Here is a 27350-nt window from a genome sequence, read left to right as displayed (position 1 = left end):
TGGTTCCAATTTTTAGTCTTCTCTGCAGGATATAGAAATTTAAGATTACAACCACATACACTAAAAGTAAAAAATTCTGCTCAATACAGTAAATATCACATTTCCTAACTGCACTTCTGCTTTCAAATGCTGAAAGTTGATATGTATATTTATCCTATAAACTGTAACTTTAACTTCTAAAAAGGTTATGCCCTTAAGGTTCAAACAAAACACACTGGAAGACATACTTAAAGCAAAAGATTCAACCACTTTGTATGACCTGTCCTCTGCAGGATTACTCCCATAAATACTGATAGCCTTTTTCATTCTTTACTCTCTTGTTATTCCTAAAATACTACCAGTTCTTTTTTAAAGAATACTGCCATTAAGAATTGTGTCATTTGCATAGGAGAATTACCATTGTTATCTCCCTGAGAAAAGAAGTGCAAGGTAATGGAAAGGGAAGGGAATAACTGAACGCTTGGGGTCATAAGGACTAAGCCTTAAACAAAGACAGAATACAGAGTATTCATGAATTTGCAACTAGTCAAAATGTGCCAAGGACTGTGTTTTCTCTCTGTAAGCTCCTTTGTGTTGCATGTAAGCAGAAGTCAAGCTAACCCCAAAAGAAGCAGTATCTGATTTTCTGGACAGTTCCTCTGATAGGATGTAGCTTGGGCTCTGTTTATCTGGAATAATGCTTGACAGCTGCATCCCCCAAGCACATGCTCCGACACAACGTCCCAAGATGGGTGAAGCATGTATAACAAAATGAAACTTAAAGCAAGACAGCCGAGTCAGACTAAATCCCTGTTTCATTGAGTCCTTTCTTGACTGAAAGACGTGGAGACTGTCTCTTGGTAACATACTGAGAAACCACTAGGTCTAGGGGGGAATACAGTGTCATTCTTTGCCTTTTTCTTCCCCCCCCCCCCCCCCCCCCCCCCCTAAATATTGATTTTTAACAGCACATTAAAAAGAAGGATGACAGAATCAATAGAATTTAAGATGCTCTTGTAATCTGGGTTTAACTTCATAGTAACACCTCTAATCAAAAGCAGAGAACCCTTTGTGGCATTTTGACATCTACATCTATCATGTGGAAATGGCTTTTATTGAGCTGAATTAACAACTTTAGACAAATAATTAAAAATCTAGCTGCCCCAAATGTCAGAGTAAAAGTAGTTTAATACTTCATCATTCTTGTAAAAGCATAATTTTAATCTGCACATTGTGCCAGCTATTTTGTGGGTTTACAATAAAAGTAATCAAGCAGTAGAACAGAAAAAGAAATTGTAAAACAGCAAAAGAAATAACACTACAGTAGCCTGCCACATGTTGAAATTAGCACCGATTTTACTCCATGGAAATTAAACCCACCAATAAAAACTGATAATACCTCAAAAGTATAAGCAAGGGAATACTTACAACATCAAATCCAACCTGGGTTCTATTCTTCTCCTTAAATAAAAAGGGTCATAAAAATCTCTCATTTCCTCCCAAAAGTGGGAGTAAAAAATATCATGGGTTCTATCCTGTAATTTGTCTTCTCATATCCTGTTGCACTGGGAAAATCCGATTCTCCAACTACAGACCGAGTGTAAAAAGACCAAGGCTGTCTTTTCAAATGGTGTAACGAGCACCACCACAAAAAGGGGGGAGAAAATAGTTTGCCTTTCATCTTTGCTGCTCCTCCCTTGTTTTGGCTAGGTGTTTTGTGATGTGGTGCTTTGTTTTTGATTTTTGTCATAGTGCAAGTGGATCACCCATGCTGCATAACTGATCAGAGCTTCAGACCACATTTCTGTAGGGAGAGGCAAACTGAAGTTGGAAACAGTACCCAGGGGTGGGGGAGAAGGGTAGGATGCTTTTTTAAGTGGTCACACTGGCTTGTTTTAATCACAAATAAGTATAATCTCAGTTTTCTGTTACTCTTAGCAGCTGAAGGACTTTTTAAATTAATAATAACTGAAATATAGACAAGGCAACAAGTACTGACAATTCTCCACAATAGGGATTCCTTTGCCTTTACCTTCCATTATGACTGGTACTGGTGTACAAGACCATTTACACTAACAGATATGACCTTTTCAAAATGAAGGAGTAAGTCTGAGACAGGGGAGAGAAAGCAGTTGAAAGATGATGCTGGTGCCGCAGTCATCTTATGTTAAAGGCTCTGCTTATATGCGTAATTCATACCGCTGAAGTCAGAATAACTTGAGAGCTGAGTTTTCAACAGCCTGTATAAATGGTGTGTTTTGTTTCAGAAAATGTCGTCTTCACTGAAATGCTGGTAACGTCTACCTAATTATGTCAAAATTAAACTCACAATTTTTTAAAAAAGTCGATGCCTTGATTTAAAAAATAAACTATATATCAGTGACTATTTTCTTTTACTACCTTGATGCCAATTATTTTGAGTTTTACTGATACATATTTTTGTTTCAGCCAGGTTCTTTCCTTACTAACTGTGTTAGCAATGTTAATGAGAGAACCACATTTTCTGTACAGATGAAAAAAAAACCAACATAACCATGTCTTCCTCTTCCCCTCTCCCCACTTCTCTTATGGTTTAATATGCACAGCAGATATTTCAAATTATGAGACCTGTACCACAGCAGTAGAAACCCTACACAGCAAAACACTTCCAACGGGCCAAGCACTGTCCCCAGATGCACAGCACGGCTTCTTATTTATTTCAGTGTGAGTCTTAAACAGGCAAAGACGACAAAAAAATTGTAAGCACCTGGGGAAGAGATTAAATTTAAGTAATAAGAAAAATATATACCTGATCTTAAATACTTTTACTCATTGTGGGAAGGTGCTGACACGCTTCTCACCTCTGCAAAGTGAAGAATAATGAGACAACTTAATTGTTTCATGTTTGGATAATGCTAGCTATGCTTAGAGACTGCAGTTAGAATTTCTGGCAACAAATTTTCATTCCTGCGACTCGAATCCAAGTCCCAACAAGCACCTAGGCTGATAGATCCAAGATAACTCACAGATCAAGTTTCCAGGTTAAATTAATACATCCCACTACTACTCACTTTAGGCTGAGTAAGGTGAACTGAATTTCATTAAGAAAATCTGGAAAGTGCTGTTTGAATTGGCAAGGAAACAAGGAAGGATAGTGGGAGGCAGAGACTAGCAGCAGAACACATCTGCAGCCTCAACTCCAAACCTTTCTAGAAATCCACAATCCTGCTGGATGAAGGGAGAGGGAAAAAAGATACAAGAACATGTGCTAAAGAATGCTCTCTTATCCGGACTGGCCACTAAACCAGCATTAATTTGAATGCCTTGATGCTTCTGGGAGATTAAGAACTGCCCCAAAGGGAAACACTCCAAAAGAAAGGGATTAACAAGAAGACAGTTCTAAAAACTTTTTTTTTTTAATTGTAGACAAGCCAGAAATAGAGAACAACAGCTGAAGGGGAAATTAGAAAGAAAATGAAACTACTACAGATGATAAGGAATTGAGAGGGTTCAGATCTCTCATGAGATTATTATGGCTAACAACCCAATTCAGGGAGATGCAAGATACATGTTACCATTTCTAACCCTTTATAGCATCAACAAACCCAATGAGCTACAATGTAGAAAAATAAACATTCCAGGTAAATATTTTCATTATAGTGATACAAAGTTACTCTTTGTTTCAAAAGGACTCTGTGTTCCTATGGCTAAATGTTTTTGTTTGGGAGGTTTTTGCATCAGCCCCACTCTAGCTCATCACTGTGGAGAAACCTGGACTGGGTTTTCTCACTCTGACACCTTCCAAATATTCTCAACCTGACAAAAAATAACTAGAAAATCTGTACAAAATTTGTTTTTCATTATTTTCCTGTTCCATGTGAGAAATTGCATATTACTCATTATAAATGTCTCTTGCGCATAATTATTTGGACTGAGAGGTTGCAGCTTTTCCTGCATAAGAAGTATTTTCTTCCTCCCATCCTGCAGGAATATCTTGCCTTGCTGCTGCCTGCCTCTCACCAAACAGGACACCTTGCTGCCTGCAGGGCATCAGCCAGGGGAGCATCTTCCTCCTGCCTGACACTCACAATACCACTTGCCAGGCTGACACTGGCAACTTAGAATGAAATGCATCCCACTGCTGCTGGTCTGATGTTCTGGACACTCCCTGTTTAGGTAGATAATTAAAAAAAAAAAAAAAAAAAAAATGAGGACTGTGAAAAGGTCACGTTCTTGATTACACAATTGGGAAGAGCTAAGAAAGAAAAGTAAAATATAAAAGCAAAATTGTAGAGCTTGCTTCCCAAGGAAACCCTTCCTAGCTCTTGCACTGTTTTGGTTCACTCGGCAGGTTCTGAGCTCCTCCTTTACCCACAGCTGTAACTCGCTTCCAGAGAGTCACTCCGAGCTACATTTCCTCTGTTCCTTTTTGAAAGATGGAGTCCCCCCAGGGCTGCTCACAGCACTTGCTCAGGGCTACCTTCCTCTCCCTTCCATCAAAGTGGAGTATCTTAGTCTCCTATCAGGCATCTCTGCCTTTCACAATTTCCTGCACTAGTCATATCAAATGTGGCTGTGGAAATTTGTATTTTTCCCGCCTGCTTTCTGGTGTAAAAATATATTTTTAAAAAAATGCAATTAAGTAGGACAGCACTCTCCTTGCACTAGGGAATCACCTTTCATTCAAATGAGATTCAAGATTTACTGTAATGTACAACTCCAGATTATAAATCATATGCGTATTTAGAAGTATTCAACATATACATGGCTTATTACCTAATACCTCTTTTTAGTGTTTTATGAAGGCCACATGCAACATATTGATAATATGCCTACCATCTACAACGCCTTTTCCAGATCACTGTCCATTACTGTTTTGTATCGTTTTGGGAGTCTTGACACTACAAAACGCAGTTACGTCCAGCTGAATCTTAAGCAAAACCACCAAACATAAGAAACCTGTAATTCTGGTATTGTTGTAACATCCAATTTCTTTGTTCAGATTTGGATCTGCTAAGCTCCAATAACAGAAAATATTCCATGTTAAGAGGTGAAAGAAACAGTCCATGTTTCTTAAAATAACAGCAAGGTTTTCTTTTTGAACTGTTTTAAATATTTCCTGCACATCCCAAAATCTACTGCCTTCTGCATGAATCTAGCCTCCTCTGCATGGTACAGGGCAACCTATACATAAAAAACGCCACGCCTTGGCACCAACAGCTTGCCTTATGAATAATCGAATCATAAGATAGTCTAGAATAGTGACAACTATACTTAGAAATCAAACTGCACAATGACATGTTTAAATACATCAACAAACCAAGTAACAAAGGAGATTACATGCTGACCATCACAAACATCAGTTATGATGAAAACAGTGAATTTATTTAGCTCAACCTCTATCTCCCTATATATATTTATATTCTTCAAAATAGTGCGTGAACATGGTCTTAATGGCATGAAGCTGACCCAAAAGAAACAAGCACTGTAGCAAAAAAATGGGAAAAAACAAAACTATTCTTCATATAATCATTATATTGTAGTTACACAGTATAGTACTAAAGACAAATAGTAAATTTTAATTGCAGAATATAGAAATTGAATTCAGTTAATATGATACATTGATTTTTATTTGAAGTTCATCTTTTCAAGAATTATTGTTTAGCTTATGATGTCATAAACATTACTATTAAAATAACTTGGTTTTTTTCAAAGATGAAATATTTCACTACAAATAGTTCCTATTTTTTTCATTTGAAGGCACTTTTTTCTACTGTGAATTTTGGAAAGGAGTAGAAAAAAAATCATGGTTTTATGGAAGTGTCCAGTTTTCTCTAAATTCAGTTAGTTTCTACATGATCAATCCCAGCTGAGCTCATAAATCTCGCACTGAAACTTATGAAACAGCTACAGGTATCAGAAAGACAAGAAACGGCTGATCTCACTTTCTGCTCAGACTATTTCGTGATGCACAGATCAGTTTTCCAGATGCCTGGACTGGGGAGACCATTATAATGAAAATCAGAGTTAAAAGGTCTGTGGCCTTACCTAGCCTGGAGGTATTTGCTGAAAATACTGGTTTTCCTGGTCTAGGAGTCATCTAGAGAAGTGACCCCTCAAACAAGGTAAGGACTTCTTCAGAGGCCTGAAATAAATTCCTAGGTGCGAGATGCTATTTGAGTTTACCCATTCCCCTTGGGTTCATGCACTTCGGCAGAAACACGAGTTGGAAAACGCCACTGTCGTAGTCTCCCATGACTACATCCTATGCACCAAAAATACAGATACAATGCCTAACGGCATCCATAAACATCCTTCTTGTAACACCTAGGAACCTACAGCGTGCACCTACAATGAAGCGGTCACCTCCATCTCTAAGCACATCAACACTTTTAAAAATATCTTGCTCTTGGGAGAGAAAACTGAAGGTTTGTGGAAACTAGGCCATCAACAGGAGATTAAGGAAATAGTTTCAGAGTTCATTTGTTCCATCATAAAACTGCGCTGGGTAGCCCTGTGTTCTCCTCCACGTCCCCATCAATGCCCAGCCACTTGTGCCACCCCCAGGGCAGGGACACCATCTGGGTCAGCACCGTGCTGGGGGCTGAACCCCGGCTCCTGCCAGCACAGGGCTGCAGGGGCGACCGTGCCCACCGGGGAGAGGGCTGGGGTGGAGGGGGAGCATCCCTCATTCAACAGCAGGGCAGACCACTGCTGCCACTGAATTCATGGAGAATCCAGGATACCCATTTTACGTCCCCAAAGCCCATGAAGCAAACTGACCAGTGCTGCTGTTGCGTGTCAATTAAGTTCCAGTCTTCACAAATTAGCCAGAAAATTCTACCTCTAGAATCAGATTAAGATTATAAATTAGTTAATTGATTGAAAAAATCCTTTGAAAAAGTAATTGTTCTCTGAGCTTGCTGAATTGCTGCCTACAAACTCAGAGACAGAAAACAATACAGATTAAGCACATGAAGAATGTTTAAATTAATTTTAGAGAGCTGGATCCAATTATCATGAATAATTATTTTACTTTAGACTGGCTTTAACAGAAACATGCATTGCCAACAGTTTAGATATGCAAAGAGAAGAGAAAGATCTAATCCTTGACATCAAAACCCACACACTGATTTTTAAGGGAGTCTGATTTGCATAGAGTAACTGCACGCTCAGGTACTATTCCAGACTCATTCCTTTTAGGACTACAGTCAGGGTTGTTTCCCACCTGTAAGAGGCAAAAAGATATCTATATCTATACATATATTTATAACCATCCTTTTGGTACCCGCTGAGTTCTTAGTCAAAACTGTTAATCTATAAATGTATATTTTATGCAACAGATGCCAGAGGAAATGACTTGACTGTAAGTGAATTTGTTTATTTTTAAAATAACGTTTCCTTTAACATCCTTAGTTTGAGAGGAAAGGACCTCTGAACGCTCATCAGGGTCCCAGTGTTTACTCCCTTTGTATTTTAGGGCAAGTAATTTGACCTTTAATTCCATGATTTATTCATTTATAAAATGAAGAAATGTTAACACAACAGTACAAGAAGATACCCATTCATAAAATGTTCTGAGGACACCATGAAGTGGAGAGCTGTGCTTTACTCCACTGCACATCTTCCCAAGCTTTCAAGCTATGTTTGTTTTTCTTTTCCTTTGGATTTTGTTTTTCTTGTTAGGAAATTTACTTAGAATTTAGAACCTGCTAATACAAGACCAGGCTTTAGCAGGGGGGAGATAAATCTCAGTGGATGCACATAGCTGTTCTCTTCTACTATGAAAATTTTATTTTATTCTCCAGAGACATATGCAGAAGACAGAGAAACAGGGAAGAGGAACGTACCAGCTAATGGGTTCAACAAGAGCACGCACAGGAAGGTTTCTGAGCTCCAGAAACCTTGCTGCTCAGCTAACCTGCTCAGTTCCCTTTGCGGGGTTAGGTCCTCAGTACAGCTAACCTGACCCTGCAGCACGCTGCCTCTGCTGAGCCCCGCCAACACCCCTCCAAGGTTAGCACCAGGACCAGCACAAGAGTAGCAGGGGATGAACACAGCCAAGGCAAGAGTGAAAGGGAATTATTAATTCAGCATAACCTGTGCATGACAAATGCAACCCAAGTTTCATTGGTCTTCCTAATCTAAAGAGAGGCAGAGGGAAGCTCATCCATTTATGAGGATGCACTTCTCAGTTAAGTGAGAATTCACAAGTGCTATATTTCTTTAAGGTTTCTAAAGCACCTCATTCTCCCTGACTGGCACAGAAGTTAGGCACCTAACACATTCAGAAATGCACCCATAATTGTCAGCCTTGCCTCATCTATTAACTAGAGTTATTACCTTGAACAGTTTTACTCCTACTCAAACTGATAATGAAATGGCAATTTTTTTTCCAGCTGTTGAAAAAGCACTTCCTTGTTTTCTTGCAGTAACATTACAAACCAAATAGGTTACAGAAGAAATGAAAGAGAGGAAGACAGAGATATGCGTGGATTTGTTTTCACAGAAACATATGAGAATTAAACAACCAGAGATCCTTCAAAATAGGCTTTGCGATTGATACTGATGTTTTTTGAATACACTTAAGACCATAACTTTTAGACATAAATGAGTACATGTTTAAAACCATATATAATTATAAAGCAGCATGAGCTCAACAAGAGTATATCAAGATATGGTAGGAGTTATTTTCAAGCTAGTTTAAAAAAATCCTGTCCATTTGCTAGATTCTGTAATTATCAATTAACAATGTATTAAAGTATTTATTAACTCTTTATAACTGATTTTAAAAAGAGCATTGTTAGCACCTAAAATGTCCTCACCAGGATTCTAAGCTCTGGTTTGAGTTTTTCCATTCAAGAGGAAGGTACTGTTGCCCAGTACTGTTGTGGTGGTTTTCCTTTTTCCTTTGGGTTGTTTTCTCTATTTTTTTTTCTTGGTTTTGTTTCTTTGGATGTGTTTCTATATAATGATTCTTGAGTGCTAGTAAATATTAACTTGCAAACTAGAGGCAAGAAATAAAACAAGCGTGAAGGTGCAACTACTAATAAAATTATCTTGGGCATATACATATGTAGCTGAGATGCTTAAGTGAACATCATGAATTTTGGACTCTATAGTAAACGCCTGAGAATAAAAATTGTGACTTATGGCAAGTGTGAGAAAAATGCAAGGAAAAATCATAAAGAAACAGGTGTTGCACTTACTCATAGTAAAGAATGTACAATTCTATAAACAACATTAAAGAAACCTAAAAGGGCAACTGGATAACATCAACACTTCTAAAGTTTCTTTGGATTCATTTTAATAAGTATCAGGTAAAGGGAGGCATAATTTAACTGTCTGAATTACTGGATTATGAATTAAAAGGCTCCTTTTACCATTCTGTACTCAAACCACAGTCGTATTAAGTGTAAGACTGTAATATGAATTCTTAAAGAATGAGAAAATATTATCAGTTCTGCAAGTGATTAAGTCTAGCCCAAAAAGAACATGTAAGGCAAATGTTTCGGAAAGCCTGCCTTTTTGTATAAATGACAGATCAAAGTGGTATTAGTAAAATTATATAATCCTGTTAAACTGGTTCCTGGAAAAGGAGTACTGAAAGGCAGTTTAGAGTCTACCACTTCCTCAAACCACCACATTTATTTATTTTAACTTGCAGGTCCTTGCAAAACTCTTACTGGCATGTACATACTTTCCTTGCTGCTGAAATTACACGACAGGAAAATCAGGTTTGTTATCAAAAAAACCAACATAACAAACACGTGCACACATTTTTCTTGGGATGAAGAATAGCAGCCTTCTGCTTTTCACACTGACAAATTTGATAAATACAGAATATACCTCTCAAATTTGTTTTCTGTTCTTCACTGAAGACTTAAAAAAAACCCCAAACAACAAGAACCCCCCAAAAAAACAAAAAATAAAAAAAACCACAGATGGATGGAGATTTCTTCCATGTTCTGCACACTGTATTGTCACCACAGGACCACCTGCAATCCTGCACTGTCCAGATAGGTGTTCTCAAAAACACCTGGGTAAGCTGTTTGCCCAAGGACTATGTACTGGAGATAAGAGGTAATTAGCAAATGAAACTACTCTTAGCACTCCTCCTTCAGCATTAAGTGCAGAGCTGCAGCAGCAAGCTGGCACCTGGTAGAGGGAAATGCTAGATGTGATCATTTCAATTTACACATTCAGCACTACATCCCATATGCTTGTCAATGTGAAAGTGTCAGTGGTAACAGAGATCTCCTAAGAAAATGCTCTGTTGAAATGCTGACATGAAGGTTTTATATATGAAGCAGACCCTCTCCTCTGGACCATCTGTAACTTCTTCCTTTTCTCACGGGGTATGTGTTGGCCATAAAGTCTTTTCATTAAAAAAAAAAAAAAAAAAAAAAAAAAAAAAAAAATTAAGTTTGACTTTACAGAGAAAACTGTAAGTCCTTAAACATCCATAAACCAAGTTTATATACCCAAGTATCATTCATATAAACACTCTACTTGCTCAGCAAGAAGAAAAATCTGCTGAGCAGGAAGAGTTTGCTGCAATTAGATATAGCAAAATTTATAACTGTGCTGCAAAATTAAAGTGTCTGACTTCTATTGCTATATAATGTTAACCAAACCAGCAAAATATGACTGCTTTGTCTCCCGACTCTGTGCTGTATTTTTTCTACTCCTATGTTCTATGCACATCTTAAACTCACAGGTGTTTTTCCAAAACATTTTCTATATATAACCAGAAATTCAAGTACAACAAAAGTAGGAAGCCTACTTTTGTGTGAGAAGTGACGAGTTTGCTGAGTTAGGTGACCAGCTAAGGCTAAAGAAGACAATGCAGAGAAGCTAAATGATTTCCTCTGCACAGTGGAGGCTTGTGAGGTGGCATAGATCATCAGAAAAGGATGATAGAGAGTATGGGGGGAGAAAACCAGGATGACAAAATTTACAAGGCAATGGTATTAGTATGCTCCTTAAATGATCTGGAAATGAGGTGAGAAGAGAGAGACTAAGAAATCTGCTCCATGATAATGTCTTTAAAGAGTGAAGTCTACAAAGGACAAGGGCACTCCTGACCACAGTAATGCACTCCAAAACTTAAAAGATACAACTTAGGATATTTAAAAAAAGTATTTAATTAAGCAATGAGTTAGGATATATCTACTGGGACTCAATGACAGAGGATAATTAAATGTCCACTGTAAGCAGGCTACTTTGCACATTTTAGTATTTTGGCACCTTCCTCAGAAGCTTCCAATACTGACCACTAGTGAAAGGAAAAAATCTGAACTAGAAGGACCAAGATACAATAAGGCAATTTCAGTTCCTGTAAAACTGTACACAATCTTAAAAGCCCTAATGCACCTTTGAAAGGACTAGCTAATCTGGGAAATGACACCTTGGGAAAAATCTTGTTTCCCTCTTCAGAACAAAAATCAGATATAACTCTGACATCTACCCAACCACACCCTTATGAAGCCACAAAGACAGCCTTCATATATACACTTTTAAACACTTGCTGACAATTTGGGATACGTTTCACCACCTTTGTAACTAAATCAAGGAGATGCAGGCACTAGATACTCTTAACTGTAGATGACAGAGTCCCACCAAGTAGCATTAATCCTGTGAAGAGTCAAACTGGTACTAGACCAAAGAATGACACATTTTACATCTGTTTTCCCTCCTGAAAATAGAAGGCCCATTCATCTGCGCCATGGTTTCCCAGGCTCCAGTGCACGCACAGATCTCACCGTGTTTATCATCTACTTAAGGGTGGAGCACGCTGACAGCTCTCCCATGACCTACACTTCTCCCAGCGCCCAGGTGACACTGTTCAGGGAGGTGACTAGGGGAAACATCTCCCTAAAAGAAAGACTGTCTCCTGCCAGCCCTGCTCCCCGTATCGGGCCACCACACGGATGCCGGAGCTCAGTGTTATCTGGCTCACCCCGCTGATGTGCGTGTCCCCAGCAGCGCAGCCGTCCCAGCTGCCATGACGTTGGCTCCCGGGGCGGGCGCAGGTGTCCTCCTGCCCAGGTGCACGGGGGGCAACCGCAGCCTTGCCCTTCACAGCCTTCCAAAGGCACACTGTCTGCTGCAAACATCTGAGAATTAAATCTTAATACCTTCACTTTGGAAAGCAAACACCTGACACTGAGAAGCTGTGCACACCTCCACATGCTCCAGAGACTTTCCCAAATAACTTGTCAGCAGTACTAATTGAAAGTGTGTAGTGTTAATATGTTAACAGCAGACATATGATCAAAAATAGGTATTTTCCACAGAAAACTGAAATTGGCCAGGAGGTGGGGTGGGGAGAGAGATGCATGTGGATCTATTTATTGTGTAAATATTTTTTTTCCAAAGTATTTATTTGGAATATAATTTAGAAATTACTGTTATACATTCTAACCATATGCTTCCTAAGTAGGTTTTGTTGCTCCCTTTAAACAGCATCAAAGTCTTATATTGACCTCATCAGAAGTATGTCAAGATCTGATCTCCTAAACTCAACATACACAGAAAACAACTGCCATGCTTCTCTTAAAAGTCTCTAAGGTTTAGGTGAAAAGTCAAATGACACAGGCAAATCTGACAGCTCTAAAACCAGACTTATCAGTTTAGGTTGCAGGTATGCTATTGTGCTGCCTGTTCCTCTGAGTCAGCAGAATAAGCATTCTTGTAACCTTCAATACTCTGGTTGAAGAAACCAAAAAAGGTGAGTGTGGAAAACCCAGAGAGAAACAAAACCAAGCATTCTAAGTCTAGCGATGTGAATCTACATCATCAAAAGGAGACACCTAACTTGTGCCACAGATCTCATTTAGAAAGCATGACTTTATGAATGCTCAAAGAACAAAAATGAAATATTAGCTGAGCATGTATGTGCACATTGTTAAAAATACCTGGTTTTAAGCTGAAACTATGCAGGTCATTTGTTCAAAAATTAAGTCCAAATGAAGAGTATACATTTATGTGGGTAATACAAACAGAAACTGATTCCGGAGTCTTTTATTCCAATACCTCCTTTACCTCTAATTCCCCTAGGTTATCTTAAGGATGTAGCATAAATGAGAATTATTTTCATGGAACGGCAATTTCAAATAAATGGGCTATTGGAGATGAGAGCTGTATGTCTAAAAATGCTTTCATGTGTAAAACATGAAATACCATGCAGTAAACTGTTTTCCTATTTAAAAGGCTGTCATACATAAATACATATTTAAAGTCTTTTTAAGAATGAAATTTTTAGTTAATAAGCTCTAGGAAAAGTCACTTCAGGAAGACCAAACTAAGGTACCACACAAATGTGAACTGCCTTTTTATCGACAGATATATTATTAATACTCATGAGAATCACCCGCTTATGAGTGGTTAACTAATGCCACATTATCAAAATACAAACATGTTGCACAAAAATTCTCAAAATCTTCAATAGTAAGCTTTACTCATTTCTTCATCGTGTCACTAGAAACAATTCATTGGGCCTTATCAGACAAGAGTTCCCACTTTCTATCATTCCATTTCAACCTGCCAAATCGGTTGAACAAAAGTACTTTATGTAAAATGATTCCTTCAGTTGCCTTAGCTACAAATCCCTGCAGTATTGTATAATTGAAATCTACTCACGTAAGTTAGGAATAATTAGAACCCCAAATTAAGCCAAACACAAAGTTAATTCAAATAGTCAGCTGCTGTCATTTAAATAGTTACAGAGTTTTATTGTTGCTTAACATCTTTGAATGCTTTGAAATGCAAGACACACCCCACACACCCCCCACCCCACTCCAGTTAAGATTTCATCCCTTACTCCAAATGGAAATAGGATCAAGAGAATAAATTTTGGTCAGGTCACAATCATTCGTACCTTCACCAAAGATTTTCTTTAGTAAAGTTTTTCCATATTATCACCACCAGATTTTTATTTTTTTAAAATCAGCCAAATAAAAAAAAAAAGGCATTAAAAAGAGTAAAAACAGATGAGGCTTTGGAGTAAATATTGAGTCTTACAAATGGCATCAACACGATGACAAACTTTTAATAGCAAATATTCAGAAAGTCTCTCCTCATACTTCAAAAAACCTTTTGTAAGCAGAAAGCAACATAAAAATGCTGTAAAATGGATTCATAACAAAAACAAGGAATAGAAAATAATGTATCAAAGTAAGATTATATATTGGGACTAGAGTTGTTGCCACCACTGAGTTAGGACATTGCTGATTTAAAAGAGTGAAATTCAAAATAATTTATACAACAAATTAATTGTTACACTGCTATATAAAATACATATAACAAAATAATTGTTATATTACTAGATTACAGTGTAACTAGTAAAGAAAACACTGGTGGTTAGATTAATTTCTCAACCATTTTTCTGTCAGCACTTAGTTTACACTGCAGAACAAAATACTGTATATTTTAAAACCTTCAAGACAGTTTACATATGGATGACTTCCCAACTTTTGTATTCTGAATTTTTTTAAATGTATTTGCACAGATGCTTTTTATACATATGAAGATATATATTATCTCTTTCCACTAGCATAAAGTAATAGAAGATTTGATTTTTTTTTTATTACTGAGTGGGATTGAATTGAAGGCCTAAACCAAACAGTTTATGCATGACATGCTATGCTGATATATTTAATTTTTTTTCCAGCTGGTACATTAATACATGAAGTGATGCTTTGTGGACTCTATCCATCTTTACGGGTAATAATCCACATCACAAACCACCCGTTTGCCCTCTAGTACTTTCCATGCTTCACTCTTCACACACACCAGCTTCATCTGTTGCAAATTAAATGATGCAAAAGCATAAGCAGCAAACTGTTCAGTTTTGTTTACGAAAAGCGTATTTATCTTAAGCCACTAAAAAGAAAGATCAGTTCTAAGGCATAAACTCACATTTTTCCAATAGACTTTCAATGGTAAATGTTAACAATGGTGCAGTAACATTTTATAATAATAATAATTAAAAAAAGACAAAATATTAAAGGCAACCCGCAAGCCTAAGTTTGAGAAAAGAACTGGGGCAGCTCAATGGGGAGAAACAGGAGAAATTAATGTGAAATACTGTGAAAGGCAGATCAAGTCACATGCATAGTCAAACAGGATCAGTGGTGAACAGGCAAATGCAACTGAAGCTCACTAGGAAGATGGTTAAAACAGAAGTGATATGAAAGAGCACTGAAGTCTTTAAAAAGCAAACATTTCTGATTGCTTTTCCAACTAAAAATGCAGTAGAAAGGAGAATCCGGTTTCAGTGTCAACTTCCTCTCAGGTTTACTAAATGAATTACTGAATTCAAATTTAACAGGAAAATTGCTCAAACAGCACCTTGCATTAATTGTACTTTCTGCCAGAACAGAACAAAACTACCTAAACTCCTGAGAGAGACATCAAAATCCCTGACAAGGGAGAACACAAAAGCCAGCTCTCCTTCCATTGTCAAGATCCCTCATAAAACTTGCCAAATGCTGTATCCAACAACTGAAAGTTATGTGGTCCCCCTGGGCTTCTCACATGTATGTGTTGCTCAGGCAACAGATGAAAAAAAATTTCATTTTGCTTCCCAACTAGTCTCCCACACACACATTTTATACACCGAGAAAACATCAGTGATTATTATACTAGTATGAATTGAGAAAACAAAAAGAACAAAACATTCCCAACCACACGGACTGGTCCAAGCTCAGGAGGAACAGCCAGGGATTCTCCCCTACCAACACCAGCACACTCACGTACGTTTACATGGGCTGCCTTAATGTCACCAGGACACGGATGAATTGTCTCCTTGATTGAGAAGAGGACCCACGAACCGAGCCAACATTCATACATCTCTGTTTCCCTACACTTCAAAAGAAAGCCAGGAGACAGAGATTATAGAAACACAAAGAGCTTTAGACAATTGGGTTTTGAAAGCCAGTGGGGTAGTCAAGACTCTTTCTGGAAAGGCAGCAATTTGGGGACACCTTCAAGCAAAAGGATTTTTTCAGCTCCTATCTATCAGAAAGAACGGCATATTCAATTTATCATATGGTGTCTTTGGATTTGAGGTATAGCTTATTTACAGAATCACACATACAATATTTATCCTGGGTTAAAAATGTAAAAAATCTAATATTCCTGGAAAAAAAGTGAACAATGATTGGAAAAATACCCAGCGTTCCTGTGTCTCATTCAAAATGTCAATCCAAACAAACCATCAATGCATAAACCAGTACTATTTATAGAAGTGAGTAAAACTGGAGCTGATCCAGCTTTGACAGAATGAGATCTTATCAAATTTGAAGTGATTAGAAAGAAAAAACACCAGCACTGATTCTACCAACACAGATACAGAAGTACCATGTAAAATTGAAAGTACAACAAAATTTTTCATGAACCTGAACTACATGTGTGGTTTATTTCCTTATTTTCCTTTCTTCTCATTTTATACTTGGACGGCATGTAATACAATGAAGTGCTGCTTTAGAGCCGTATTATCCAAGTAGAAAGTCATATAATAAAAAAATAATAAGAGGGAATAACTATAAATATTCTTCTGACCAACCAATGTTGATGAGTAAATACAACACTTCTTTAGCCACTGTAAAAGGCCAGGCATTTTTTAAGTGTCTCTTCCATGAAGATTACTGTATAAATATATACAACTGCATGACAACATGTTGGGAGCTCCTATACTATTAAGTGCATTTATGCAAGAGTATGGATGGACAACAAGCCAAAAACTCCTCCCTGTGAATTGTTTTATCTCCTCTTCCTCACATAACACGACCTGGAATGCTATTACAAACATGGAGGCAGGCACGTAACACGTACGTGAAACATATTACAGCTGTTCCCCTAAGTCCCTTTTCTGTAGCCCTTTCACCCTACGTACACTTGCTGCTATTAAGACATCTGTATAACACACAGCACAAAACGTATTACTTTTATGTACCGTTTACTCACAGAGGTAGACCATGAACATCAATGAATCTACTTGCAAGTAGAAAACGCATTATGTGCTTGCAGAACTTGTCAACAAATACTAAATCTAAAATCATTATACTTGATGGTAATTTTTATAATCTGATCATAAGGACACTAAATGTACTAAGAAATCAGTGCTGCGGTATTCACTGATAGCAGATGCTTCAGGCAGTTATACTTCCATTTTACACCATGACCTAAAAATACAATATGAAGACAGACGTTGTTAAAGCTATATAAAAAACCTTTTTATGATAGAAACAGTATTCTTCCACTTAACAGAAAAGAGAAATGAAAATAATTAAACACTTTAAAATACAACTATTAATAAAAATAAATGTTTTTTTTTTCTATATTTAGTAACAGAATACTAATGAAGCCTATTTGTTTTTTAAAAGACGTGTATGTCCAAATTCTGCCGTTGTGTTCTTGGAAAGGCACCTTCCCGTAATAAACTAATCTAAAATATACCTGAATTTATATTTAATAAAAGAAAAGCCCCTTAGGCAGTGGTGTCAGTGCAGATTAGCTGAAGGTTAAGTCAATCTCTACTCACTGCAGTGGTCAGCGGCATGGCTCGCCTCACCACGAGACTCACCAAGGTTACAGCAACGGAAGATGGTAAACTGAAGTAATAGCTTAGAGGGCTCTGAAAATACAGCATCTGCCCTTAGCACAACACAACTGCATTTCTACTGCTTTACACCGTACAGGGTTCTGTTCTTCTGAATACAGAGCTCAAGAAGATACAAAATCTCCCCTCATAAAGGAGAATGTTTTTAAGTAACCGAGAAAAAGGACAGCATATCAAAATAGTAGTACTATTATTCATCTCATAGTAATTCTGCATAGTTATTCTGCATTTATGCTTTTTTCCTTTGTCTAAATTATAAGACCCTTACATTAACATTTTGTAGCAATTCTCATAGAAATGTTAGTATAATATTTAAAATAGTTCTTCACGCATTCTTGTACACAGTTCTTCTCAATTTAAAATAGTGGTGGTTTGGCTTTGGTTTCAAAAATGTAACGTTACAGCACAGGATCCTGCAGACCTCACTGTTCAGGGAATATACAAAAGGATGTTCACTGCCAGCATGTTAAAGAATCTCTGGCTTTTCCAGGCAGTCTGTCAGTCTCTATTAGCTGCAAATGCACTTGCGAAGTGTAACAGACACTCTTCTTCAAGAAGTTTGGTCTCACTGTTTAGATCAATTTCCTTTTTAGAAAATACATTGGGCCTACACCCCCCTCAGGAAAGTTAAAAAAGAGATGTCCCAGGTAAGTATGCACCACAATATCCCAGTGAAAAATCGCATGTTCTTCCCAGAAAGAAAACAGGACTCAGCGCAGCAGTTGCTTTCTGCAGAAACCTAACTGCTCCTTCCACCCAGATATTTTCTTCTGCATAATCTGTTCCAGCCAATTAAGAAAAAACACTTGCTAAAGAATCACAGAACACTTTAGGTATACACGATAAAAATTAAGACAGTATCGGAAGGCTTATTAGATTGACTCTCCAAAGGGTGAGCAATAACTGGCTGGCCTCAGCACGCTGGGTTGCATTTACGGATGCTTTGCAACCTCTGTTAAACCAAGTAGTTGCCTGCTAACTGTGTGCTTCACAGAGCTCTCACTGTGACAAATTCCCTGGCTAGAAATTAAATTAGTGCTCCTATTTGCTCTTGCATGACCCCGTAATGGGTTTCACCCCTTGCAGAACTTAAATCCACTAATTAACAGAAGTTGATTTCTTCTCAAGTCCAGGGTACAAGATTTTTTAAATTTTTATCCTGGGCAATCCTACTAATACTTCCTAGTAAATGTGAGTACCTGTGCTGTATGTCTTAGATGTTCTAAGTCTGGGTGGCTTGACAGGAGGCTGAAGACCTGAAGCAATACACTAAAATATCAAATACCTTTGTAGTGGCCCAGTGTATATTGTCTGTATTTAATATGTCTTCTTCAGTAAATGCACTAACATTGGATATACACTTACAACTGCTTCCAATTTAACACTCAGCTCCTTGGCTGGCACAATCGGAATTTACAAGAACGTGTATTTCTTGGCATAACGTTAAGTAAAATGTACATTCAGAGGCAAAGACAGGATGGATTTCTTAAAAAACATGAATGCCATTTAGGAAAACAGAATAGATAATGACAGCATGATGCTTCTTCTTTGGACAAAGTCTAGATAATAATTCATAATAAAATGAATAAAATTATATTAAAACCTGATTAAAATAAAATGCAAGCAACTAAAATTATTTCAGTGCTTCCCAAGCACTTGTGCTTCTCAAGCAGTAGTAGACAATAAGAACAAAAGGCATCTAAAGCTAGTCAAAAAGGTGGACTTTGTAAGCAAGATAAAAACTTAAAATATCTAAACTTGTACAGTCCAGAAACCAATCTTAATCAGAATGTTTAGCTCTGACATCTTTTTTTCATATGCATATTAGTCTATCTGTCTTAACTTGCTGGAAGAGAAACCAATAATATGTATAATAAGCTTTTTACTCTGCTTTGCTATGGAAACAAGGCATGTGTGATCTCACTCTCTGACTTTCTGTATTTTCTCAGATAATTTTTAACTTGATGGATGATTTCACCTAATTAGGAAGGAAAAAAAAAAAAAAAAAAAGAAAAGATGGTGTCAGAAGTAATTCATTTCCTACAGTTTGTAGGAAACAGGTAAGTAAAGGTGCGGGGCTCAACTGCATGGAACCCACAGGAATACGAGCACCCTCCTTTTGCCAGACCGTAGAGCCAGGGTGGCATGGAACAGGGACGGGGAGAGGGATGGGGACGGACACTGCGCCAGCGGGAGCTCCCGTCTCCCCCAGGCCATCAGCCACAGCACGAGGCCAGGCTGCGCACAGCTACCTCTGTAACTCCAACTCAAACTACTTCCCAAGGTAGTTCTTTCAGTCTGTCTTTTCTAATAAAACTGTAGTTTTAAAGACATACCTATAGTAGAGTATGTTAGAAAAAGTGACAGAAGATACCTTCGGAAATGACATTCATATTCAAGCTTTTAACTTTAGCTTTTCATTCCTTTTTCCTGCCTTTCATCTTTTCTTTATTTAAGGCTGCAATGCTTGCTGATGATGGTAGCAATGATGTTTTTCAGCTCTCTACACAACAATATTGACCTGTTGTTGATCAATATACCAGCAGTGTATATAACTCAGTGCAGCTTTCCCCTCCAGCTGCTAGCACTCATCTGTTCCAGGTTCCTTCTACCTGAACAAGTGGACTGCTTCAAAGACAACCCTACCTGGACTGCACTAGCCAGGAAAAAAAAAAAAGGCTAAACCAAGACCTTCTTAACTGAAGATACGATCCCTGTTTGGATAGCTGACACTAAAAGAAAATTGCAGCCTTCATATAACTGTGCCTGCTTGCTAGTTCCCTGCTGAGTTAAAGTTAAGGCACTGTGAAAGTAACAAAGTCTTTATCTTGATTGGAAAATGTTTCATTATGTGAACAAACGATTCACTTGTCCACATCCAGGATCTTCCCCCCGTCCCATCTAATTGCACAGAAACATTAAAATAGAACAGTAGGGAATTCAGCCACGTTTCCTCTCCCCCACCAACTACAACAACCTGCATATATACATAAGATTTCTAGAAAAACCCCTAAGCTGCAAGTGAGAGAATTAAAGATATTTTTTTTATTTCTAGCAAAAGTTAGTTGCTCTTATTTTAACCTTTGTTCATGTTCATACTTCCAGGCATGAAGTGCTACTAAAGCACGTTACACTTGGCATCTCTTATTACTGAAGCAGAAGGCAATGTAATCTTGTGAGAAAGTGTAATAATGAGGTATTCATTTTGCTTCTGTGGCTGGAAGCCAACTCTATATTAATATTCATTTCCAGTATACACAGACACAGTATTTCATTTATTTTAAGAATTTACAATTAATTTGGTACGATTCTGATATCTGCTCCCAATTTCCTTCCCTGTTTCTTTTAGCTGAAAAAGCAGCTCTTGTATAGACTTTAAAAAAGTAAATTCACAACTGAAGCATCAAAAGATTGCTACTGGCTACTAAAAGCAAAAAAAAACAGGGACAGAACAAAATGAACTTGAAATATTACAGATGACAATGAAAATTAGCTTTCTGAAATGGCAAAAATTCAATCTGCAGAAGTTCTCAGTTGACTTTTTCCTTTCCAAACTCAGCAGATAAAACACTCTTTGCAGCATGCTGTTTGCTACTGTAACCAAGAGTTGTTTGTTTGCTTTTCCTTTCTGTTTTCAAATATTTTCAACCACCACATAGCATGAAACTGCAAGTACGTGAATCTTTGTAAAATGTACTAGACATAAGGATTTGAAACAACTGCAATAACAAATAAAATCCTTAGTATTTTAAAACTTCAGAAAATACATAAACAGATGCCTCTACTTCCTATACCGTTGGTTTCGAGGAGTGCAACCATTTTTGCAATGTAAGTGCATTTATAATTAACAGAAGTGATTACCTAACCAGCCAGTTCTAAGATTTATAATCCTATTCTCCTAATACACATTTACCTTCCTTACCTGTGAAAAGAGGCTGAAAAGCATTTTGCCTCCCAGCTGTTGGCACTTACTTTCCTATAAAAGTGAGATTTTACACAAGTCCACTGACTCAACAGACACCAAGAGAGCAGTCAGTACAGCAGCTAGCAAACCAGAAACCCCACCAGTGATGAAACCATCCAAGATCAGCAGTGTGCTGTGGGAAATGCCAGTTTTCTAATATATTCTGGCAATATTTAAGAAGAAAGAGGGCAGGGAGGAAAAACTGACTGTGAATGCTATTTAAGTGAAATGAGACTTCCCCACATTCAGAAACCTCCACGAAGACGCCTAGGACTCACTCCCTGGTACATGTGTACGTTCACACATAGATATGAACACCCTATTTCAGTAAAGCTTGTCTATCATTACGACACAAGACCCGAGCTGTGTTAGTCTAGAATAAATGCTTAGGAAATTACATGGTGAATGTGGAAGACTGTATACAATATTTAAATTTTTAATCTTGGGGTTTGCCATTTTTGGGGACTAGATCCTTTATGTTTGTATAGATTTCAGAAAGAAGAGAGGGGGAGGCAGAGCAGCTTTCCTGAAGTATCTCTGAAAATTTAGCCTTAAAATTCAAAGAATTTTAACAGGGTAAGGTATGGATCTGCTTTAAAAGATGGTGTGATCACACCACAGATGCACCAAAGAAGCCTATGTATTATATACTGACTACTGAATAATGTAATAAGGCATGGAGATGCTATTTTATTACTCAACCACTCTTTTCACCTGCAATCTAGTCAATCAAAATGATTACACCCAGGAACAACCTCAAGTTCTATACAAATAATTGTAATTAAAAATTCATAAACCATGTTTTCCTGATCATTCATTTGTGTTTCTCTGTCTATTAAAAGGGCCACAAGAACAGCTGGGGAGACAGACTAAAGGGATGAAATAAAGTTTATGAAGAAAATGAGATAGAGGATACTTTTTTAAAAAAGCTTTTTCCTTCCTCATCTCTTCAATTTAAGAGCTATTTTAAACACCACATTTGATAGCAATGAAGCATTTTCCCCATTTTTTTAAAAAAGCAAAAATATTTTTAAGTAGATGCTATTTCTGTATGCACTTAGATTTTTATTTCCTGAAATTTATCTTGCATAGTTCTAATCTTAATGAAGTGTTTTCCATTTTATTTTCAGCCAGCCAAATTACAAAAGTAAAACGGGTATTTCATTTCCACTTTTTAGTTATTTTATATCACATTTAACATATCTATACATTGTTGATAAATGGCTGCACAATGAGAACAGAAAAACGAATTAACAGGGAAAGTCCAAAAACAAGGCACCTACCGATCAAGGATATTAACAATGTCACTTCAGTTGCCTGAACACTGCATCTCAGTTTCAACATACCACACTATATCAAAACCAAAAAATGTATTTTCTTTTTTCATTCTAAAAGAGACAATTTGAGTCTTAGAAATTAAACCCAGAACACACTACAGATACTTCTAGTTTAACATCCTAAAAGTTCAAATCATCTAACAGAAATTAACTGTACAGACCATTCATCACATCTGCAAACTCAAGTAAAAAAAAAAATAAACTACAGCTTACCTTCAGTACACTGCAGGAAGCTGATAATGAGCAGAAACCAGAAACTTCGCATTCTGCAGCCAGAAGACACCATTATTGATCCCTGTAAGAATTTTCTTTGTATTCCTTAATGAATCCAGTTATAAAAGCCCAGCATCATCGAAACCAGCGGTCTGCATTATTCATCTTCATACCTGGAGAAGCAGAGGGTTTGGAAGAAAAGGAGAAAAAAAAAAAATCCATCAATAGCTGAACACCAATAATTTGGAATACCAAATTTTACTTGACATGAAGACAGACATTTTTAATAAAAACTGACAGTACACCTGTACTGTAGCTGGGAATTTGGCAGGTTTGTGGGATGTAATCACGCAAGGTCAGTGATCATTAAACAGAATGCCAAATAATGATACGTGTTAAAGTTGGAAGTATGAATGTTAGTGACGTACTTGCACTAAAACACATTGGGTGGGTGGGGGAAGATAACATTCTCTCTGAATATAAGGCACTGGATTTGCAGATGACTAGGCTAAGCTCTTCCCACTCCCCAAATCTGACACAACCTGCATTTCTCTACCTCAAAGAACAACAAAATTAAATCTAGGGCACTGCCTTATCTCTTAGGGATTCAAAACATGGAGTGGCTAAGAACAACAGAGCAACACCACTTAACAGTAGGGCTCTGCAGGTCTCCTCCCTGCCACGGCTCTGGCGTTCCCTTTTGCTACGTGTAGGTCACTCCTCTGAAGAGAAGCGTTAACAGCAACTTTGCATAATACTCTGCTTGGTGAGAAATCCTCTTCATATGACTCTACAGTTTGCCATATTTCTACCCAATAAACACCTTCAGACAATGGATGAGACTCGCCTGTCCTTAGCCTCTGACGAGATTTGTCCCAGACTGAGAAATATGAATTGCACTGCTCCAGTAAACGATGTACCAAAGGAAGAATTCTTAAAGCTATCATTTGCATTTGAAAAATGTAATTACAGTGATAGAGTGCAGTAGCTGTGATAGAAGATTCAACAGCAGAGTGCTCCCTTTTGCTAATGACTTCATTCTTTCACCAGACAACTGAGTAACTACATACATCCTCTTCTACATCTCACTGTTTGAGGCCAGATCATGCTTCAGCCCCTACTATTAAGAGTTTGGGGAGACAGAGAAAAATTAACATCCATACAAACCCAAATTATTTTTAACTACAAAGCTGGCTCTAGATATTACAGATGTGTGAACAACTCTGGAAGAATGACTCTCATTGCAGCAATTACAGATCCAGAGAGCTGAGTCTGGTGCCACGTTGGCTTGGTCTCTCCAAGACCAACAGACAGAACTGTGTGGAAGTATTTCTGAGATAGCTGAAATTAACATTACTTTAAAAACATAACAATGACTATGTACACATTTAAGTGGCAGGATCCAAGGGCCACTTATGACCCTTACGAGTACTGGAGCATGTTGAGAGCTTTAAAAATACATTTACCCATTTGACAAGGAGAACTAGAAATGCTGAAGAGCACAAAATGCCAGACAAAGAAATTCTGTGAACTGTAGATCATTTTCAGAAGTAGAATGTGTAACTTTTGTATTAGTCACTGTTAATATTAATCAATTATAAGTTTGTTCCCTGAGCACACAGACAGCAACAAGACTGACACTCACTTTTTTCCCCAAGGAGAGAAAGATGGGAATTAACAGAAAACATTATGGAACAATTTCTCTGGCTCTCAATAAAGGTAATGTGACTGTGGCAGGAGATTATTAAATAGCCAAGTAGGCTTCTTTACTTGGCTCCTCTTTAAGAGGAGTGATGCCATTTCAGTGTAGCGCACACAACACAAGCGTGTTTGTGATTTCTCACACGGGGAAATGAAAGAGAACCGACATCTGAGGCTGACTGATTTTATGTTTATTTATACATAAAAACAAACCCTTTTCCCAATTTCCAGCTACAGGCAGGTGCTCTTCAATCACAGGCGCTTTTATCCGCACATATTTCAACAAAGGGCATGCAACAGCAAACACAGTGCTTCAGTGCAGGACAGCCAGAGCACGGCTCTCCCTGGCACAGACCCATGTGCCTAGGGGTAAAAGATGTGCCCTCAATTTAGGTGGTGATACACCAGCTGCTACAGGACAAGCCAGAAGCAGTTATGAAGAGACAGTCATATTTTATCACTAGATCTTTCACACTGGGCTGATAAGAGTTTTGCAACTAAAAAAAAAAATAAATCTAAAAATTCACAAAGGATGCACTGCATTCAGCAGAAATTACAATTGCAAAGGAGCTCCTGCCGAGTAAAGAAGGAAAAATTGCCACCATGATATATCAAAAAAAAAAAAAAAAACCCTGGAGATAGTTCAGCTAAAAGCTTGGGACAAGCTTGGATTAATTTTTTACCTGTAGCACCCAAAGGAAAAATCATAAAACTATTTCACAGACACTACAGACTAATCAGCATAATTTCAGTAAGCAATCAGAATAATCCAAGAGAATAGATGAGGAACAATAATGGCTAAAAGGGAAATTAAGTCAGCCTTCTGATTGCTCCCAGTCTGTCCAGAAGATTTTGACTTCCTGAGACTCAAGTTTTATCATTATTTCCATAACATATCACTGCACACCCGGATTTTGAGACATCTTCCTTCACCTTCAAGTGGATAGCGACGTACCTGTGCTTTATCATGCTTAAATTCATCGCTTCCTTTTGGGCTTTTTTTTTAATTGGAGGTAGGGGGGAAGGGTTGTGTTAAAAACAAAAGCAATAATCAAGCACCACTTGCAGTACCCAATGTGTCTCTAGGAAACAGTTACAAGCTTTATGGCAGAGACTTTTTTTTTTCTTTTAAATTCGGTAAGAGTTCCTGACCTTGTAAATGGATTTATTTTAACTATTTTAATAAAAAAACAGTTTCTGAAAGAATGTTGATGCTTTTGTGATACTAAAACCAGCAGAAACTATTCAACTAACAATAAATGCAAAACAATTTAAGAACAAATTTAAGTGCTTTGTGCAATATATTGTTCTCTCTATTGTCATAGCCTACAGACTCAGAATTTAACTCAGTGTGCTGCTGCAAAAAGAATTCAAAATAAACTAACCAGCCCATACCAGATTATCAGTAACATGTTTTTTCTAAAAAAGCAAGAAAACATTAAGCAATGTTTGAAAACTAATGCAACAGGGTTTGGCTTTGCTTCTTTTCTTTCAAATAAAAATGAACAGCTTCACAGTGAACAATTTTTAATGCAACCTACATATTTACGAAACTCTATGTGGCTCCAAGTAAAAGAACAGTGCAGTTCTGAACCAACTAATCATCAGTGTGACAAAAGCTAATGCTGAAAAAGGTACCCAGACATGAGCTGGAGCCAGAGAACACTCGGGCCACAGACACTGCTGTCAGCCACGTCCTTCTGACCATCCATCCATCAGCGATACGGAGACTGTCAGTGGCATCTCACAACAACAACAAAGCCCAAACTAAACAAGTAAGACCAGGAAAAACTGTGTTAAGTTACTTCTTTGTAAACAGAAAAAGGAGACCATGGTGAGCAGCTGTCCTGCACAAATAACTTACTTCCCCTCAGACCTTAATAAACTTTTTCTCTGGATCACTGACTGCTTGGGCTTGTGGGTGGGGCAGGCAGAAACTCCCTAGAGCAAAAGGTTGCTTGAATTTCAGAGCACAATAAAAGCTGCCCAGAAAAAACTCAGTTGTAACTTAAATCCCTACCTCTGGGCCATACTGCAGTCTCCCATAGAAAAAAAAAAAGCCAGCCCTCCGCTGGAAACAGAGCAGTTCACCTTGTTAAGTTTCTTTGCCCATTTGCTGTTAAAGATGACTAGATCAGTAATGGAAATGTTAATGTTCAAACCCGTACACTGCAAAGGCATTGGGCCTCTCTCTCTTCATACCGTATTCATAAGCTGTGCTCCAAGTTCTAAATATCTTAGTGCCCCTGCCTTGCTTCCTTGTTCTTCTGTACTTCTGAAACTTCTTACAGAGGAAACACAAGCGCTGCAGAATACATGCCACTGTTGGCCATCCCTCTCCCTGCAACATTGCTCAAGAGCACCCCAGAGATAAGAGAAAGCTGCTCCAAGCATGCTCCTTGATATACTTTCATCTTTGAAGAGAAAGACCTCTAAAAGACTGCCACGTCCTGACTCTACTGTTTAACCTTCCCAAGGTTTTATTTTCAAAAGCCAAAAAAGGGTCTTTTAAGAGCTTCCGGGCAACCGACACAGCATGCTCAAGAGCTGC

General features: G+C 37.8%; 1 protein-coding gene across 16 annotated transcripts in view; it reads right to left on the bottom strand.

Annotated features, from left to right (window-relative positions):
- ADGRL2 (adhesion G protein-coupled receptor L2) overlaps positions 1–27350 on the bottom strand; it is a 394007-nt gene that overhangs the window by 104489 nt on the left and 262168 nt on the right. For all 16 annotated transcript variants that reach the window (XM_056355276.1, XM_056355277.1, XM_056355287.1 and 13 more), the window contains one exon: positions 23099–23271. In XM_056355276.1, coding sequence (XP_056211251.1) covers positions 23099–23171 — 73 coding nt within the window. In that variant the 5' untranslated portion in view covers positions 23172–23271. The remainder of the gene's footprint in view (positions 1–23098; positions 23272–27350) is intronic.

Source organism: Falco biarmicus, chromosome 11, assembly GCF_023638135.1.
Source record: "Falco biarmicus isolate bFalBia1 chromosome 11, bFalBia1.pri, whole genome shotgun sequence".
NCBI classification, from domain to species: Eukaryota; Metazoa; Chordata; class Aves; order Falconiformes; family Falconidae; genus Falco; species Falco biarmicus.
Note: the sequence above shows the minus strand (reverse complement) of the source record. Positions and strands in the feature narration are given on the sequence as shown.